Raw genomic sequence first — 18225 nt, 5'->3', positions numbered from 1 at the left:
ACTACCATGGTCTCTACGCTCCTTAAAAATACAACAGCAATGCTGGTCACACACCTGAGACCATGATTAACATACCGAAGACACTGTTTATGAACAGTGAATGCTCCAGCATATAGGGTTCCCCTGGCCCACTTAGACATTATGAGTGAAGTTGAGTAAGAAAAGAAGCCCGCGGTGTGAGTCAGACATTAGACCTTAAGCAATCCGGTCCCTGAATAGCTAACTGGAAGAGTCTCTGCTAATTTGTTTTGATCATAGAGCAGGAGAGAAAAGAAAAAAGTCTTGTCATGTGACTTTGCTGAGACTTGGCAGGCAGAGTTTCTTAAGGTGGGAGCTTGGACCTACAGTATTTGAGAGCTTGTTAAAAAATGCAAAATCCCACCTGGGAGTGCCAACACACTTCTATCATCTCAACGTTCAGGGGGCCACAGCAGGAGGATTGCTTTGTCTTTATCCCTTTGTGGAGCTAGAAGTAACCTGGGATATTTCTCAGTTACTCACCCGCCTCAAAGCTCATCTGTTCACCTCTGCATCCACCAGGGAGAGGCGCCATTAGAGGTGTGGAGGTGTCATTTCACGTCACATGTACTAGCCCATGTCTTGGCACTTTGAATTTAACTACACAACGTACCTTGAATTGTGTGTATGTATTGGAATACCTTGAAATAGTTATATCTTGGTACACTTCCTGCCATTGGCTCTTGGGTGGCAGAATTTCTAATAGCCTGTACTACCAGCTCCATACTGAGCTCATAATAAGTGATAGTCCCAGAATAATTATATGCTAAGACATTTTCAACAATATATAGTAAAGTATAAATTGTATTTTATTTGTAAGATTAATATACTTTTGAATGTCAATCCTATAGACAATAAATATTTTCAAGTAAAATTCACCAAGGTATGTACATTCTCATCTTGTAATACCTATCAGAAAATTTCCACAAAGATAAAAATACCTCCAAATGACACATATCTGAACAGCCAATTCAAATGTATAATTTAGTCCATCTATTCTATTAGTTATATATAAATATATTTTACTCGATTTATCCTTTACTTTACTAATAATTTCTTCAAATCACATATTTTGCAACAAATATATTTCCCACAGAAACATAAAGTTAGCATATAGTGCTACATGTTTGACATGTATGTGTCTCCTTTTTCTATTAAGGGGACTTCATTTAGAGTGCCAGAGGTTGGCTTATTATTTAACAAGTTACTATATGCATATATTTTTCCAAATATAGCCACATTTGAACACATGGGCTATTTTGTTTACCCAGAGTTTAAAATGTAGTTGAATGTGTTCTTACATTCCTTAATATAAAAGTCGGGATTTGTAGTAAGCCATTTAGCACCCAGAGCAGAGGATTAACTTAATGAGAGTTGCGTGTCCAGGTGAGCAGTGTAACCACAAAGATCAGCATCTTATTCCACCCCTAGGCTTGCAACTCTAGTCACCTTGCTTAATGTTCAAGAGTATTGGGCAGAAGATTCAACAGGGACATTACAAACAGGGAAAGTGCCTGCTCTGTACAGATGAGAGGAAGCCTGCATCCAGTGCGCATCCCTGTGACATCCATGGCAACAGTGGCCTTCATTTTCTATAATGGTTACAATGAGAACATTTACTTCTTACTTGGAGATGTGCCTGTGAGTCCTCAGCAAATACAAATGAACAGGACACATTTTGAAAGGCGACATGCTCTTTTCAAATCAGTTGCCAACAACTGCTAATCTGCCGTTTAGTAAACCTTTGCTGTTAATACCAGCATATTTTTTTCTATGCTGAGCTCCTAGAGGGGAAGATGGTCATGCCCACAAGCTATTTATGTGGCTCTACTTATATTCTGCCTTTAAAATCTTCTGTAGAAAGGGTCCCTCTTATACCAGTAGCTCCTTGTGGGATGGCCCCTATCTCCATTGCTTTGTTTACATTTTTTTCTTTCATTTGGAAGGATGCCAAGTATCCAATGAAATAGAAAAATACTAATACCAGAATACTACTGCAAAATGGAGCCTGTGAGCTCTAGGGTCTCATTTCCTTCCCTTCAGATGAGAACACTAGGACCCAGAGGGCCACGCAGCTCCATTGAGCAAAACGTCTTGGTATACAAAACACTGCTCTGGCCACCAATACCTGAATCCTCCCTTCATATTTACTTGTGGTAGGTCCATGTGGATCAGTTCTTTTATGTAAAAAGAGAATCCTATGTGGTTTTCCAAATTTTACAAGAAGTTCTCCCATTTTTTTTTTCAGGTAGTTCTTTTGACCTCCTGGAATGTCAGGACAGATGTGGAGCCTGGAGTAATATCAAAGACACATAGCTAGGAAATTGTAGTTAGTGCCTGAGCTTATGTTACTTTCCTCAATGCCAGAGGAGAACATGATATTTCTTTGCTGTAGAATGGGCCTTTGACGATTGCTCGAGTCATGGTAAGATACTGCAAAGCTTCAGACACCAAGAGATGCTGAAAGACTGCATGTGAGAAAACCAATCTAGTCTGACTACAGACATGTACTACATGAAGTGAGGGTGGGTGTGTACCTACTGTCCCTGATGCGACCCCCAAATATTTCTTGGAAATGCCGAATTGAGTCAAAATAAGACAGGGAGAAAGAGTCATGGAGACTCTTCACAGAACGTGAAGCAAGAATTGTAGTTCAGAACTTTAAGCCTGAGTAAGTCCAAAACTATGATGGACAAAAGTATAGGGAGTTAATGTTGATCCTCAGACAATTCTAAATCCAAGCCATAGACTAGAAGTCTAGGATAGGACAGCTGTAGGGAGACCCATAGCAAATAAAATGGAAGCTCGAATGGAAAGGATCTGGATGTCTCTCTAGTCTTGAAAAGAATGCAAAAGCTGTGTCCACCTTTTCACAAGAAAGACAAAACAAAACCACCACTCATGGTGTCATAGACCTCCACAGTGTTTCTTTCAATAACAGCTCGCCTGGGGATATTCTGCATCTCATAAGGTCACTTACGAGGTCAGGTAGAGGGTAGCAAAGCCTCCTAGAAATGGAATGGGAAGTAGAGAAAGAGTAAGATGTAAAAAGATACATGTCACAGACATGTATCCGCATGATGGAGACAATCCACGTATGCATACTCTTGATACACAATGAGCACAGCTTTAGGAACACAAGTTTGAGCGGCAGAAGGAGCTAAAGGAGAATACATTTGAGATTACTGGGGACCTTGCTCAAGCCCTGGCTGAACTTTAAGGACTGAGAGATGAGGGGCACTGAGAGAGATTATGTCTAATACCTGCCACAGAGCCTACCAATTACTCGAAACCCATGACAACAAATGATCTCTTTAAAGGTCCTCCGCATCTCCTGGCTGCGGAAGGCGTAGATCAGAGGATCAATCACCGAGTTACACATGATGAGTATCAGGTACATATTGAAGTACGACATAAAGCAGGAGCAATAGACATTCTGGGGGCATGAGATCATCAAGATAAGGTGGAGGAAGAAGGGAGACCAGCACACAATAAAAACCCCCAGCAGCATGGTGAGGGTAATGGCACCCTTCATGCTGGCCCTTTGCCTCACAGAACTATATCGGGGGGATGCTGCTATGCGCTTGACATGGTTGCGTGCCAGGAGGAACATGTGTATGTAGAGAGACACCATGAAGAACAGCATGGTGAAGAACATGGAGATGAGGCAAATGATGACATACTTGGATTCATAGTAGATGATGAAAATGATGCCGCAGCTTATGCAAAAGGTCCATATGCAGGCGATAATCACCCCCGAGCGCCTGGCCGTCATGATGTGGTGGTAGCGCAAGGCGTAGAAGATGGTGACATACCTGTCCACGGCAATGGCCAGCAAACTGCACATGGAGGCCACAACAGAAATGCAGATTGCGGAGTCAAACACGTTGTCAATGTGACGTATGAAGGTGTCCGTTATCACCAGATGTTTGTTATTTATCAAGTATATGGCGATGGTCTCCCAGGCGTTGGACATGCTCACCAGCATGTCAGCGACTGCTAAACTGCCCACAAAAAAGTACATAGGCGAGTGCAGGTTTTTGTTTTTCACTATGGCCCCAATGACCAGGATGTTCTCCAAGAGGCCGACAAGCCCCAGAGTCAGGAACACCTCCACGGCGATGCCCATGTCCCCACAGGCTGAAGACACGTTCCTGACATTTGGTCCTAAAATGTCCTCTGTGGCATTCGGAGTCAGATTCAAGAAATGCCATTGAAACGAGGAGTTCATGGCTGGAAGATAATGCCTCCACGTCTTGGCATCAAATGTACTGTAAGACAGATTTGTTTGCTGTTGTGTTATTCTGGTCTCGAGAGCATAAGAGTACACACCCACACAGGTCATGCTCACACACCAAAAGCGAGTCAAATGCCGAAGTGGGTGGTTAGACACAACGTATTGAAAATCAGACCCCAGTTTGCCTCGTTCTGACGTGTGCTCCTGGTACCTGGAATTCTGTCCTCTCACACACAGCTTAATGTTTTCACAGGCCTCTCTTTCTGTTTACTCATATTCTATCACTCTCGGGTTACAAGAATGGCTTCCATTTCTATGCCAAGGGCAGCTTCTCTTTCCATGTCTCATCTCTTGGCCCCCAAGTTCCCTCTCAGGGCATCTCCATGAACCCTATCAAAACTCCATAAACGTTCTAGTCAGTGTCCAGATTTTCACATTGCTGGGGCTGCTGCGTCATATTTCGCTCGAGCGAGCCCAGATTTCTGAAGAACATACAAACATTCCCCTAAGAAGAGCAGATATATCTGTGTTCTTATCACTAACCAGAGCTCTCCTCAAAATCCCAATGCATACTCTTTCAGGGTTGCAACAGACAGCAGCAATGGCTGCTTAGCTTGAGAAGAAACACAGAGTTGCTCCCTCGATACATAAGCTTCCTTTACAGTATGTTAAATAGAGAAAAACAACAGGACTTTCCCTCAATACGTATTTTCTTTAAATTCTGAAAAATCTGAATTTCATTGGATCTGACTGCTAATTTTATGTCCCACATAAGCACAGTATGAAGAAATAACTGTGAAATGTTAGAACAAAGCAGCCTCAGAGAGCCATTGTATTAACAATAAGGTAAGCCTTTAGGATTGTAATCCTTTGCAATACGTTTACACCTCAAAGGTATAGACCCATCCTCCTGTTGCTTTAAACATCACATCCAGCTGCCTCAAGATCTCACTGCACAAACTGGCTCACCCATTCTGCTCTCCTCCATGCAAAGGTAAGCATGATTCCTCACTTTTTCCAGGCGGTTTCTGAGAAATAGAGTTGTGTCTGTTTACCGGGCTCTGGTCTCGCATCCCAGCCAGGCGCCCTCACTGGATGCTTCACTCTGCATGAGCTCTTGATATCCACCTGGGCGGACCTCGGTAAGAAAGCAAGGCCATCCCCAGGACGCAGTCTCCTCCCAACTTAACCTAGCACCTCACCACTCTGCCTTTTAACAACCTCCTCCCGCCCCACTGGCGGCCTTTCTGACCTATTGGGTTCAGGTATCCAGCAACTTGCTGCCACCAGCAAGGCAGTCTAGGAGTCGTGTTTACAGTGCCACCTAGTGGTTCACCACAACCCTTAGCTCTGCGGTGCTTCCAGTGTGACAAATCTTTTCCCCTAGGGGCACACAGATGGATTTTTTTTTTTTTTCCCGGCTAATGAATCTCTTTGCCTATCCCTCTCTCTTCCTCTAAGTAACTGATTAAAATTCTGCCCAGCTCCAAGGACCTGATCTGCTCTGTTCTTTGTCTTTCTGAGACAAAGTGGCTCACCGGTATGCCTGCTAATTGTTCTTTGGAAAAGTCAGAGCCTGGAAGACTGGTGAGACTGGGCTACTTGGCTACTCACACACACAAACACCTCTCTCTCTCTCTCTCTCTCTCTCTCTCTCTCTCTCTCTCTCTCTCTCTCTCTGTGTGTGTGTGTGTGTGTGTGTGTCTCTCTCTCCCTCCCTCCCTCCTTCGCTCCCTCCCTCCCTCCCTCCCTCTCCCCCTCTCCCTCTCCCTCTCGGTAGAGACAGAGACAGAGTCACAATGACAAGAGACAGACAGCTGATCAGACAGAGAACACAGAGACAGATGCAGAGACAGCGGGAGGGGGGCAAGGGTAGACACATACAGGAAATGCAGGCTTGTTTATTGGGCGTCATCTTGTTAAGGAGAGGCACAATCAGTGTAGTCTGTGAAGAGATTTCCTAACTGGAGATTAATTCTGTGCACATGCAAAAGTGATGAACTGGCAGAAAACGCCCCACACACTAAATATCATTCATTGAGTCCCCATCTTCAAGATCAGACGGGGATCTGCAAAAGATATTGGGCTCTGTGATAAGATGCTGAAAGCAGAGTCTTCACAAAAGCCAGTTCATCTGGACCAGCAGGTATGGCAGTTTTTGATCTCCGTGCTGCGTCATGTGTCGCACTGAACTGTTTTGTGTTGTTTTGTTTTTACAAAACTAGAGCAAATGACTTGCTTTTATCATTTCCAGCTCTTCTCTCTCTCTCTCTCTCTCTCTCTCTCTCTCTCTCTCTAACTCTGTGAAGCACTGACAGGATTTGATGGCCGGCAGTCCAGCTGAGGAGCCCTGTGCTTTGGCAGGCTATAGCCTCTGTATGGAGCATTTCGTGTCCACCAAGCGTGGTTCTTTCAAGGTGCTGCTGAGTTTGACTTTATTATAACTTGAAACTAGGCATGATGATACTTTCAGAATTGTTCTTTTTTGCTCAATATTGCTTTAGCTATTCAGGGACTCTGTGATATGATTTTTTAAAATTTCTGTGAAGCACTTTATTGAAAATTTGATAGAAATCGCAATGAATCTGTACATTGATTTTTGATATTATAGCCATTTCACAGTGTGCTGATCCATGAGCGTGTGAGGTCCTTCCATCTTCCAGAATCTTCATTTCTTTTTGTCATTGTTAGAAATGTTTCTTTAGACAGGCTTCCTTGTATAGGTATATTTCAAGGGATTTGTTTGTTTGTTGTTTTCTGTTTTGAAAGGAACTGTGTCCCAGGTTTTCTTTTGATATGTTTGTTACTGCTGTACAGGAAGGCTGCTGGTTTGGTATGTTAATTTTGCATTCTTCCACCGTGCTGTGTTCTTTCTGGATCCAGATTCTTTAGGATCTCTTACATACAAAAGTTTGCAAACAGGATAATTTTTTTCTCCCTTTTCTATCTGCATCCTTTTTATGTCCTTATCTTGCTGGTTTAGCTGAAGTCTCCAGTATTGTATGAAATAAATGTGAAGAAAAGCAGCTACCCTTGGTTTTGATTTTAGTGGAAATTCTTTAAAGTTTTCCCATTTAATATAATGCTAAATATAAATTTATCATATATACCTTTTATTATATTAAAGTAGTTTCTTTGTATTCTTAATATCTTCAGACATTTTACTACAAAGATGTTGGGTTTTTTTCAAAAGTCTTTTCTGCATCTATTCTAAGATAATCAAGTGATTTGTCTTTGAGTTCTTTTATATAGTACATTATACATTTATTTACATATAATGAACCATCCCTGTATTTATAGTGATAAATATAAGTATTTAGAGGGCAGTTTGATACTATATCTATTTAGTAGAATATTGAAAGCAGGTCATAGTAGGGCTTATAATCTATTCAGTGAGGGGTTCTTGACACAGTTAACATTATTACCAGGCGTGAGCTCTGTCTTGTGGATTAGGCTTTATACTACTCAAGGTAGTCTTAATCTTCATCTTTGTGACAGACAATGATGTTGAATATTTTAAGAAATTCTTATTAACCAGTTGCATTTCTTCTGAGAACTTTAACAGGATTGTCTGTTTTCTTAGTGTTTAGTTTTTTGAGTTCGTTGTATAGTCTAGATATTGACCCTCTGTCAAATTTGTAGCTAGTATTTATTTTCCCCATTCTGTAGGCTGCCCCTACAGTAGATAGGGTTTTTTACTGTACAGAAGTCTTTCAGCTTCATGAGGTCTCACTTGTCAACTGTTAGTCTTAATTCCTGTGCTACCAGACTCCTATTCAGACAGTCTTTTTGAATATACCACAAATTGAAATATATTCCTTCCTTTCTCCTTTAACAGACTCAAAGTATCAAGTCTTACGCTGAAATCTGTACTAGTTAGGTTTGCTAATGCTGTAATGATGCCATGACCATGGGAGCTGTTCTAAAGGAAACATCTAATTGGAGTAATTCACTCAGTTTCAGAGGTTCAGTTTATTATTATAATTATGGAGAGCATTGCAGTGTGGAGGCAGACATGGTGCTGAGAGTCCTACATCTTGCAGGCAACAAGAAGTTGACTGAGACAGCAGGCGGTATCCCGAGCATAGAAAACTAAATCCTGCCCCCCGAAGTGACACACTTCTTCCAGTAAGGCCATACCCATTCCAACAAAGCCATACCTTCTAATAGTCCCACTCCCTATGAGATTATGGAGATTTACATTCAAACTACCACAAGATCCTTAGTTCATTTGGAATTAAGTTTTGTGCAGGACAAGAGATAACAAACTAGCTATCTATTTTCTACAGCAATTGTAGATGCTGCCTCTTTTTCCAATGTATATTTTTTGACTCTTAATAAAAACAAAAAAATCAGGTGTCTGAAAAAGGATAAGCTTATGCCTGGATCTTCAATTCTATTCTATTATCAATGTATCTGTCTTTTCTACCAGTAACATACTATTTTTTGTTACTATGGTGTTACCTCAAGCAGTGTTTTTAGTTTTCAAGATTGTGTGGGCATCTTAGTTTTGTTTGTTTCATATGAAACATGATTCTTTTCAACTGATGAGGATTGTATTTGAACTATAGATTGCTTTTGGCATAATATTTTTAAATTAATCCTACAAATACAAGTGTGTATAGACAGATTTTCCATCTTCTGCTATCTCTAATTTTTTTTAAGATTCCACTGTATACTAATCTTTTTTTAAAATATTTATTTATTAAGTATACAGTGGTCTGCCTGCAAAGGGCACCAGATCTCATTACACGTGGTTGTAAACCACCATGTGGTTGCTGGGAATTGAACTCAGGACCTCTGAAAGAGCAGGCTCTGCTCTTAACCACTGAGTCATCTCTGTGATTAGATCTATCCCAAGAGACGGTGCTTAGAATAGCCACTGTGAACAGAATTGTTTCCCTGGTTTATTTCTTAGTTTGTCATTGGTATCTAGGAAGACTAGTAATTTTTGTTCTTTGTATCCAACCACATTGCAATATAGTTTCCTAGTGAACTCTTGAGTTTTAAGGATACTTTTACTTCTTTCCTATTTGTAGCTCTCCTACTTTCTTCTCTTGGATTACTGTTCTAACTACAACTTCAAGTACAACCTGGCAACAGTAGTAAGAGGATGAACATCCTTTTCTTGTTCCTGATTTCTCCATTTAGCATACTGCTGCCTGTGGGCTTATGAATATTGCCTTTATTATACTTTGTATCCCTGGATTCTCCATAACTTTTATAAGGGAACCTTAGATTTTCTCCATGCTCTTTTCTCCATCTGCATATGATTTCTGTCCTTAAGTCTACTTATGTGATGGAGTACATTTGTTGGCTTACATGTGTAAATCATTCCCTCATCTCTAGGATGAAGATGATTTATCATTTTGGATGTTTTCTAAAATTCAGTTCACACATATTCTACTGAGAATTTTTTGTATCTATGTTCATGAAGGAGCTTGTTCTAGAATTTTCTATTCATTTATTTATCTAGTTTAGGTATCTGTGTCAGTCAGTGTTCATAAAAATAATTTGGAGATATAATTTCCTTTTTTGTTTTATGGAGCAGTTTGAGGAGCATTGGTTTTAGCTCTTTGAATTTCCTGTAAAGTCCTGTGGTAAACACATCTGGACTTGGGCTTCTACCTTGCTTTTGTTTTAGATAGGTTTTTAAATGATGTTCCAATGTCATTTATTACAATTTTTAAATATCTTCTTGGTTTAACTTTGGTATGTCAGATTCATTAAGAAATTCATCCATTTTTCTCAGCTTTCCGAATTTAGTAGAATATGGGCTTTGAAGTGTATCCTTAAAACCCTCTGGATTTCACAGGTGTCTCTTATAACACCTCCTTTACACCTCTAATTTTATTAATTTGGGTCATTGCTTTAGTGACACACATCCTCCAAGGCCATGCCTCTAACCATTTCCAAACAGCTCCACTAATTAGGGACCAAGTATTCAAACATACTTGAACCTCTATTCTCATCCAAACTACAAGCAGTGTTACCAAGAAGGTAAGGTAACTGCACTCTGAAAAGTTCTGGGTGTCTGCCAATAAATATGAATATGGTGCATGTACTATGGCTTTGCAATCTTATTCCTAGTAGGAAATATAGAGCTATGTGCACAAAAACCCATTTGCTTGGTAACTGTGGTAGTACAGTTCCCAAGTTAGAAATGAACCAAAACACCATTGGATAATGTGGTTTATTCACACAACGGAATACTGTACAATCATGAGAACAATGTACAACTGTTGAGAATAAGAATCTCGTGAACACTGACAAGTGAAAGCTAAAGAATGTAGTTTTAATTTCATTCACATATTCCAAGCCAGATGAAACAAGATTTTTGCTTAGAACCGGATGGTGGTTGTGGATGGGAAAGCAGTGAGTGGAAGGCAGTCTCCAACTTCTGGCTTATGAATTCATGCATGTTCTATGAGGAATCTAACTGCCTGGATAGATATAACACTTCAACAGAGATTAAACAAGCAAAACCACAAAACCAGGTCTACATACTTAACTGACATTAAAGCATCATTTCTGTATCTTCTCTTAGAGACTCTTGTACTGATACATCCACACAGTGAGGTTGGAGGAACACCATCACCTGCAGTGTATACAGATCCCACAAGTCTGGTTAGAAGACCAGTCTCTACACTGTGAAGATGAGCTAGTCTGTTTCCAACCAGGCACCCTATTTACTGGGGCACCTTACTGAGGAATTAACACACCTAAATGCCTCAATAACTAACAACCAAGGCTGCATGACTCACCTGTTCCACCCTTGGAAGTGAGTATGTAAGTTATGTTTTGGTCTTGAGAAAGTCTGTATCCTCTCTCTGGCATTCAGTCATCACGCATAAGTGATTCTACTCAGTCATAGTCTTCTCTTACTGATGAGAGTCAGTCTGTAAAGTGCTCAGAGGCACTGAAGAGGTGTATGAGTCAGCTCCAGCAGGCTTGAGGCTCTCTGTATAGGTGAAGCCATCAGAGGATTGGTAGGGACTGACAACTCCTCAATTGCTCTCCATCAACACTGCATACACTAGAGTGCTTCCCCAAGTAAATTCTAGACCCAAATAATTGCGTGTCAGCATTAGGTCCTACTACAGTGCAGATTTGTCCCCAAGCCAGCTATCTCCAAGTTGTGTCATTCTCACAAATAGCCCACGGGAGCTTCATTTCTAAAGATTTATTTTACTTATATGTGTCTGCATGTTTGTGCATGTGTGCAGATACCAGCGGAACCCAGAAGAGAGTGTTGGAAGTCCCTGCAGCTGGAATTACAAGCAGTTGCGGGCCACCTGATGTGTATGTGGGGAACCAAAGTCCAGTCCTCTGAAAGAGTAACAAGCATTCTTAACGTCTGAGTCGTGTCTCCAGCCACTGCTCTTCATTCTGAAACTCAACCTTGGAGGATACCCTGTGTGGCAAGCCTGGGAATGTCTCACAGCTCCTCTGAACCTTTCTCACCACTGAGCCCAAAATAAGAGACTCTTCCCGGATTCTGTATTGAAAAGTCATGCCTTTATCATGAGGTACTACAAGTCCTGACAAAATTAAGCATGTAGGTTTCAAGTTTGCTGGAAAAAAAGTCTCGTTTGTTGATAAAACAGTAGAAAATGGCACCTTCCCATTCTTGTCCTCAAGAATTCATCTTGAGTCATTTAACTTCAGCAAGGAGCAGTGTAGGGGTTGAGGCTGAACAGATAAGAACAACACAAAAAGAAAAAGGCAGCCGCCAGAACTGTTTCCTGCAGAGTGGCCTCATGGGAATCTCCTATGTCTATGACAGGTGTAATGACTAGATCCCGTCTCAGACCCAGTCCAGTTCTCTATGATTCCTCAGCAAAGGGCCTAGGAACTCCACATTTCTCTTCTTGGTGCTTGGGATAGCCATCAATTACTCCACCCTTTGAGGAATTCTTCTCTCCTGAAAACAACCTATGGAATGGAATGGAAAGGACAGAAAGAGATTAAAAATTGATGGATTACCTGTTAACTAAAATCATGAATTGTGACAAAGCTTTCCCAACCTGCTAAACTATCAAAATACTTAGCAGTGTCTTCCCTAGGAATAAAATGAGCCTAAATTTCTAAGAGCAAAAACTTTCATTCCCACACCCCAAACCCTGCACAAAAGGTACTCTCTAATACTATGAAAAGTGACAATATATAAACTGATTATACTTTTAATTTGTAACAATTATTTTTATTTTGTATGGATGAGTGTTCTAGCTGCATGTATGTATATGCACTATGTGCATGCCTGGTACCCATGGAGACCAAAAATAGTGTCAGATTCCCAGAAACTGGAGTTATAGACAGTTATAAGCTGCCATATGGGTGCTGGTAACTGAATATGGGTCTTCTACAAGAACAGCCATAACTCTGAACTGCTGAGCCATCTCTCCAGCCTAAAGCTACTTTTAAAACAAGTATCATAGATTTTGATAGAAAGCATGATCTTTGTAGATTGTCCTTCAAATAAACGTTTTTAAAAGAATATATAATTGCATTTGCTCTCAACTTTCTTGATGTATCTAAAGGCTGTCAAATTTCTTAAATGTACAACAGCAGTTCACACAGGCATCAGTTCTAGAAGTCAATTCTGTAATTGACAACTTAATGACAATTTTATTGGTTGTGAGACAGCAAGTAAATACTTAGAAGGCAGCCATGCCAACCTCTATATGACAAATGCCTCAATAAATGCATGTCTGAATGACAATCAGACAGTGGTCTCTGCTGTGTGAATACCAATGGTGGAAGAAGGAGCATGGCTTGCTTGTTTGGGATTGGGAAGGATACAGAATCTAACTGAGGTCTCCTATTGGTGAGGATCCATCTGAAGTTGACCTCTTTTCCTCACTGCACACCTCGTGCTGCACGTGTATACATACACTTAGGAAAATATTTAACAGGATTATGTAATGGCATTTTCACAAATCTTTAAAAAAATCTCACCATTGAATCATTGTGCAATGAAGAAAGTTAGAAGTACCTTAATTAGTCTCAGTGATTGGATATATTAATTTCTATGGTAGGAAATTCTTAACAGAATTCCAAACCATTCCACAATATCTCTATGCTGCCATCTAAAATTTTCTATAGAGTCTCAGAATTTCATAGTATTAGCAAACAGTTACTTAATTGAAACACAGTCAAAATCTAGCCAGGTAGCTCTTAATAACAATCTAAAATCAAGTTTTAATCTTATAACTTTAGCTATATATAACTGAACACTTACATTCAAATGTATAGAACACAATCCATTTCATACTGAAAAACACTGTAACAAAACTTGGAGTGCATAGCAGCAAGCTAGCACTCCTTTGCCAATTCTACAGTTGTTGTAAATTCAACTCTGTAAACACACTCAGCAAATCACAGCACTGGGGAGAGGTCAGGTGCTCTGACATGCTTTGTTACAGTTTTTGATAGCAGAAGGAACCAATTCTTAGACTATTACATAAAAATAGATCTTAAAGACAAAGAATTCTTATGTACACACACACACACACACAATGCTTCAATGTGACATGCTGCAGAATGTTCTCTTTCCTGAGGACTGAGTACAGTACTCAGATTCATCATTCCCTGTCTTCTTAATACCATTCACCTAACTCATAGCAACTTCTGCACTGTAATTGACTTGCAGGGTTTTCTCTCTGCATACTATCCTATCAACATATCCATCTAACAAAGAAATCCTTTTGACAAGTATACTGCCCTCTGCTCAATATCAGGATTTCATATATGATCAAAGGAAATTCTCTGTGTGTCATTCAGTTTTTCCGGTATAGAATATCTTTGCATTCTAGTTCAGAGTCTGAAGATAGCAGGAGGTCGGTAGCAAAATGCAAAATACATAAGCTTTAGATTATGTATGAATAAGCATCCCTGAGGCCACTCCAGTCAGGAAAACAGGAAGGTTAACTGCAGATCTTCACTCTCCCTCCTTACCTCCAAATCCAATCCCCAGTCCCATCTCCAGCTCCTTAGGAAACCACTGGCTGTGGCCTTCTCTTCCTCTGTCCCATGCTTCCCTCGACCCTTCTTCCACACTCACCCTGTTACCCTGGCCCCCAAACCCAGCAGGTATATCCTGGTAGGAGACAGTTAAGTGCCAGAGAAGCAGGTAGGCCAGAAGAGCCAAAAGAAGAGCCCCACATCTTCACTCTCCCTCCTCACCTCCGTATCCAATCCTACTCTCCTCCCAAGTTCTGTAAACAACCAGCTGCTGTGGCCTCTCCTCACACTTTACTGTGGACCCATACAGATCCAGGGAACCTATACAGACCCAGGTGACACACCCTACTTTCTGTTGAACCCTGGAGTCCAACTACAAGTAGTAGTTGCCCCAAGAGACCATCTCTCACACCACAGCTGATTTAAAGCATGAGGATTTTATTCATTCTGTCACAACAGGATCTTTCAGTATTCAAAAAAACCAGAAAGACCCCAAATAGCTTGTATAGGCTACTTTTAAAAGAAAAAGCCAAAGAACTAAGGGGGGGCATGTCTGAGAGTTGTCCTTTAAGTGTTATGACTGGCTTATTTAAAATGGCAATTACAAATAATTGGCTGAAGAGTGGTTGCCAGATCAGATGAGGTAAGAGGAAACATTTGAGCATCATTTTGGGATAAATGCATGCACCACCATGATTAAAGGAATGTACCACCTGATATCTATGTCAGCTCATGTGGCTACTGTAAATGTGCATATCACAGGACTACTGGGATTAACTTTGGTGTCAATGTTGCTTCTAGGATTAAAGGTGTGTTTCATTGTTGCTACTGGGATTAAAGGTTTGTGTATAAGTGGCTACCGGATATCAACAAGTATGTTACCATACTAAACTGGTTAGTAAGGCTGACCAATGGGACTCTTTTACTCTCAAATTTTTATGCAGTCTTTATTTCTTAAAATGCAGTTGAAATGCTGCTTCTGAAGGGATAATTTCCTCAATAGATACCACTTAATAAAATTAAATCATGATAAGGTAAGCAATATGCAGAGACCTATAACCCCTTGGGAAATACATAAATAAATAAATAACTAAATAGATAAATAAATAAAAGTCCCAAACAAAAAAAGAAGAAAGAAAAATGAACACAAGGACAGCACAGAATTTTACCAGACTTTAAAGGAATAGTTAGCAGAAATACTCCTCAAATTTGTTTGTATGTTCATAAAACATAGCTCAGTTTGTTTTATGATGTCACAGTTATTTTAATACCCAAACCACATAAAGACCTCCCCATAAGAGGATTATAGATATTTTCCCTATGAACATCGATGCAGAAATTCTCAATAATATTTTCAAACTGAATCTAAGAACACATCACAAGACCATCCACTATTATCAAATGGTCTTCATCCTAGAGGCTCTAGGATAACTCAATATAAGAAAATCAGTATATTCAATTCACCATCTTAAAAAAATCTGAAAGAAAAAACCCACATGATCATGTCTCTTGATGCAGAAAAGGCCTTTAAGAAAATTCAACAAGCTTTCATAATAAAAGTCCTGGAGAGATTAGAGATAAGGCATATGTAAAGGGATATGCCTCAATAAAATAAAGGCAGTATATAAAAAGCCCATAGCTAAAATCAAATAAAATGTCAATAGCAGTTAATAAAACCAATTCCACTAAAGTCAGAAAACGGCAAGGTTGTCCTCTACATAGGTTTTCAATAGAGTAATTGAAGTTGTTGAGCCCTAAAGCCCAAGCAAGGAGTAGGTCACACCAAGAGACACTCTCAACATGGTTGATGCAATAGCAAGAGGAATTTTTATTCTGCTGCTGGGGCAGAGGTCCCTCAACCTCCAGAGGGACCAAGTCCCTCAGCTGTGTTCCAAAGAAACACACAGAAGACCCCATTACTTATAAACTGGCTGCCTTTTAGATCAGGCTTCTTATTATCTCTTAAAACTTACATTAACCCATAATCATTGTCTATGTTAGTTATGTGGCTTGGAACCTTTTATTGTTGGACTCTAGTGTCCAACCCGAGAAGGAATCGCCCCCAGAGACAACCTCATATACCACAGTCAATGCAAAAGCATGAGGATTTTATTAATTCTGTCATGACAGGGTCCCTCAGCATTCAGGAAGCCAAGAGACCTCGAATAGCTGGTACAGTCTTCTTTTAAAGGAGAAGGCCCCATAGAAACAAGAGGGCTTGTTTCTGGACCATTATGATTGGCTTATTCGAAAAGGACTAATACCAATAATTGACTGGAGAACTATTGTCAGATCAGATGAGGTAAGAGGTCATTTTGAGCCCGTTTCCCAGGGGACTGAGTCAAAACATACGAGGATGGGTAATTGTTCAGGAACTGAGTACGTGCATGTGTAGCTGTTAGGTTCTTGGTTCCCAGGGGAGGAGGGGAAGCACTGAGACACAGAGGCTGAGAGGGTTTAGAATTGTCAGAAATGACTTCAGAATTGTCTAAAATCTTACATTTTCAGTTAGGCATTCTCATCTGTCTTCCTTGTGTTTGGGAGATGCCTGCAGACTGAGCCTTTCTTTTTCCCAGAGTTCTTCTGCTCTCATTAACACACCTATTCTTCCTGCCTTTCTACTGGCCAATCAGAACTTTATTAAAACAATACAAGCGACAAATTTTTGCAGGGTGAAAGAAAATTGTCCAAAGGAGTTCCCCTTTAGTCTTCAAACAAGAACTCAGAATCTAATCTCCTTTGTTTCACTTTCTTTCTGAATAGTAAGTATAACAGCTTGATACTACGACACTAAACAGGAAAACATCCATAATTCATTTTTTGGGAATGTTGAAATAGTTTTCCAGCTACTTCCTGCTGATTGGGAGCACTGGTTATCTTATAGAGACATAAAGAAAATTTAGAATTATGGCCAAATCCTGCCTAGAATATTCTTGGAGGCTTGATGATTTCAATCAGTAGTCTTGAAGCTGTTCTGGATGTAGAACTCAGACTTTTGGGACATGCACAGCTATCAGAGATTTATTAAGGCATCTTCCTTAATCAAACACATTTTTTTAATCAAAAATAAATCCATAGCCTCTCTTTTCCTGTTGAAACAAAAGTAAAAGCTGTTCTCCAAAGTAACATATCTTTCTACTTAAATTTTGAACTCAAGGCATTTTCAAAACATATATGTCAGATTAATCCAGCAACATTTATCATCAAATGTCTGTTAGCAGCTGTTGCTTCTTCTTTACCTGTCAGGCAATTCAAAGACAACACACTTACATACAGAACACAGATTCTTAGTGTTGTTTCCATTTTCATGAAGCTCTAATTTAAACACTATTACTTTTATTTCTATTTGTAAAATTGGTTTTCTGAGACAGGGTTATTCTGTGTATCTTTAACTGTCCTAGAACTCACTCTGTAGATGCCAATAACAAGCTTTTATTTTGCCTTAGCTCTATAATAGAGCTTATGTCAGAAATGGTGATGCCTCCGGCAGTTCCTTTATTGTACAGGATTGTTTGGGTTATCCTAGGTTTTCTGTATTCTTCTCATACATTGCCCTTTTCCCTACCTCATTTAATGTTTCTTGTTCCCTTTTCCCTTTTAAAGCTTTACACCACCGTGTTCTATTTTCCTTCCTTAAACTTTCCTTCTCAATGATTTTCTCACTTCTATGGGGATTCCAAACAGAATACATCTGTCAGAAGATTCCAACTAACATCCACAAATAATAGAAAGGGTGTGACAATTGTCTTTCTAGGTCTCAGGTACCTCACGAGGAATAATAGTTCCCAATTTTACTTCCAGTACATAATTTCATTTTTAACACATGAATAATATTGCTTTGTGTAATGTACACATTTTCACTATCCATGCATCAGTTGATGGCCATCTGGTATTGGGAATAGAGCATCCATGATCAAGGAGAAGCAATTATCTCTACAGTTGGATAGCGAGTCCTTGGGTGGGTTACTAAGGAATAAACTAGAAGGTCATATGGTGACTATGTTCTA

The 18225-nt window shown here is 39.9% G+C and overlaps 1 protein-coding gene across 1 annotated transcript; it reads right to left on the bottom strand.

Moving 5' to 3' along the window:
- Positions 1-754: 754 nt before the first annotated feature.
- On the bottom strand, positions 755-5410 carry LOC125390593 (melanocortin receptor 5). The gene is made up of 2 exons (XM_048419655.3): positions 5225-5410; positions 755-4289 (listed from the first exon to the last, which is right to left on the bottom strand). The coding sequence occupies exons 1-2, from the start codon at positions 5326-5328 to the stop codon at positions 3275-3277; spliced, it is 1119 nt and encodes a 372-aa protein (XP_048275612.3). The 5' UTR covers positions 5329-5410; the 3' UTR covers positions 755-3274.
- Between the last annotated feature and the right edge of the window lie 12815 nt (positions 5411-18225).

The sequence above is a fragment of the Myodes glareolus genome, chromosome 13 (genome assembly GCF_982192425.1).
Source record: "Myodes glareolus chromosome 13, mMyoGla1.1, whole genome shotgun sequence".
In the NCBI taxonomy this organism is placed as follows: Eukaryota; Metazoa; Chordata; class Mammalia; order Rodentia; family Cricetidae; genus Myodes; species Myodes glareolus.
The sequence above is the reverse complement of the archived record's forward strand: the minus strand, read 5'-3'. Positions and strand labels throughout refer to the sequence as shown.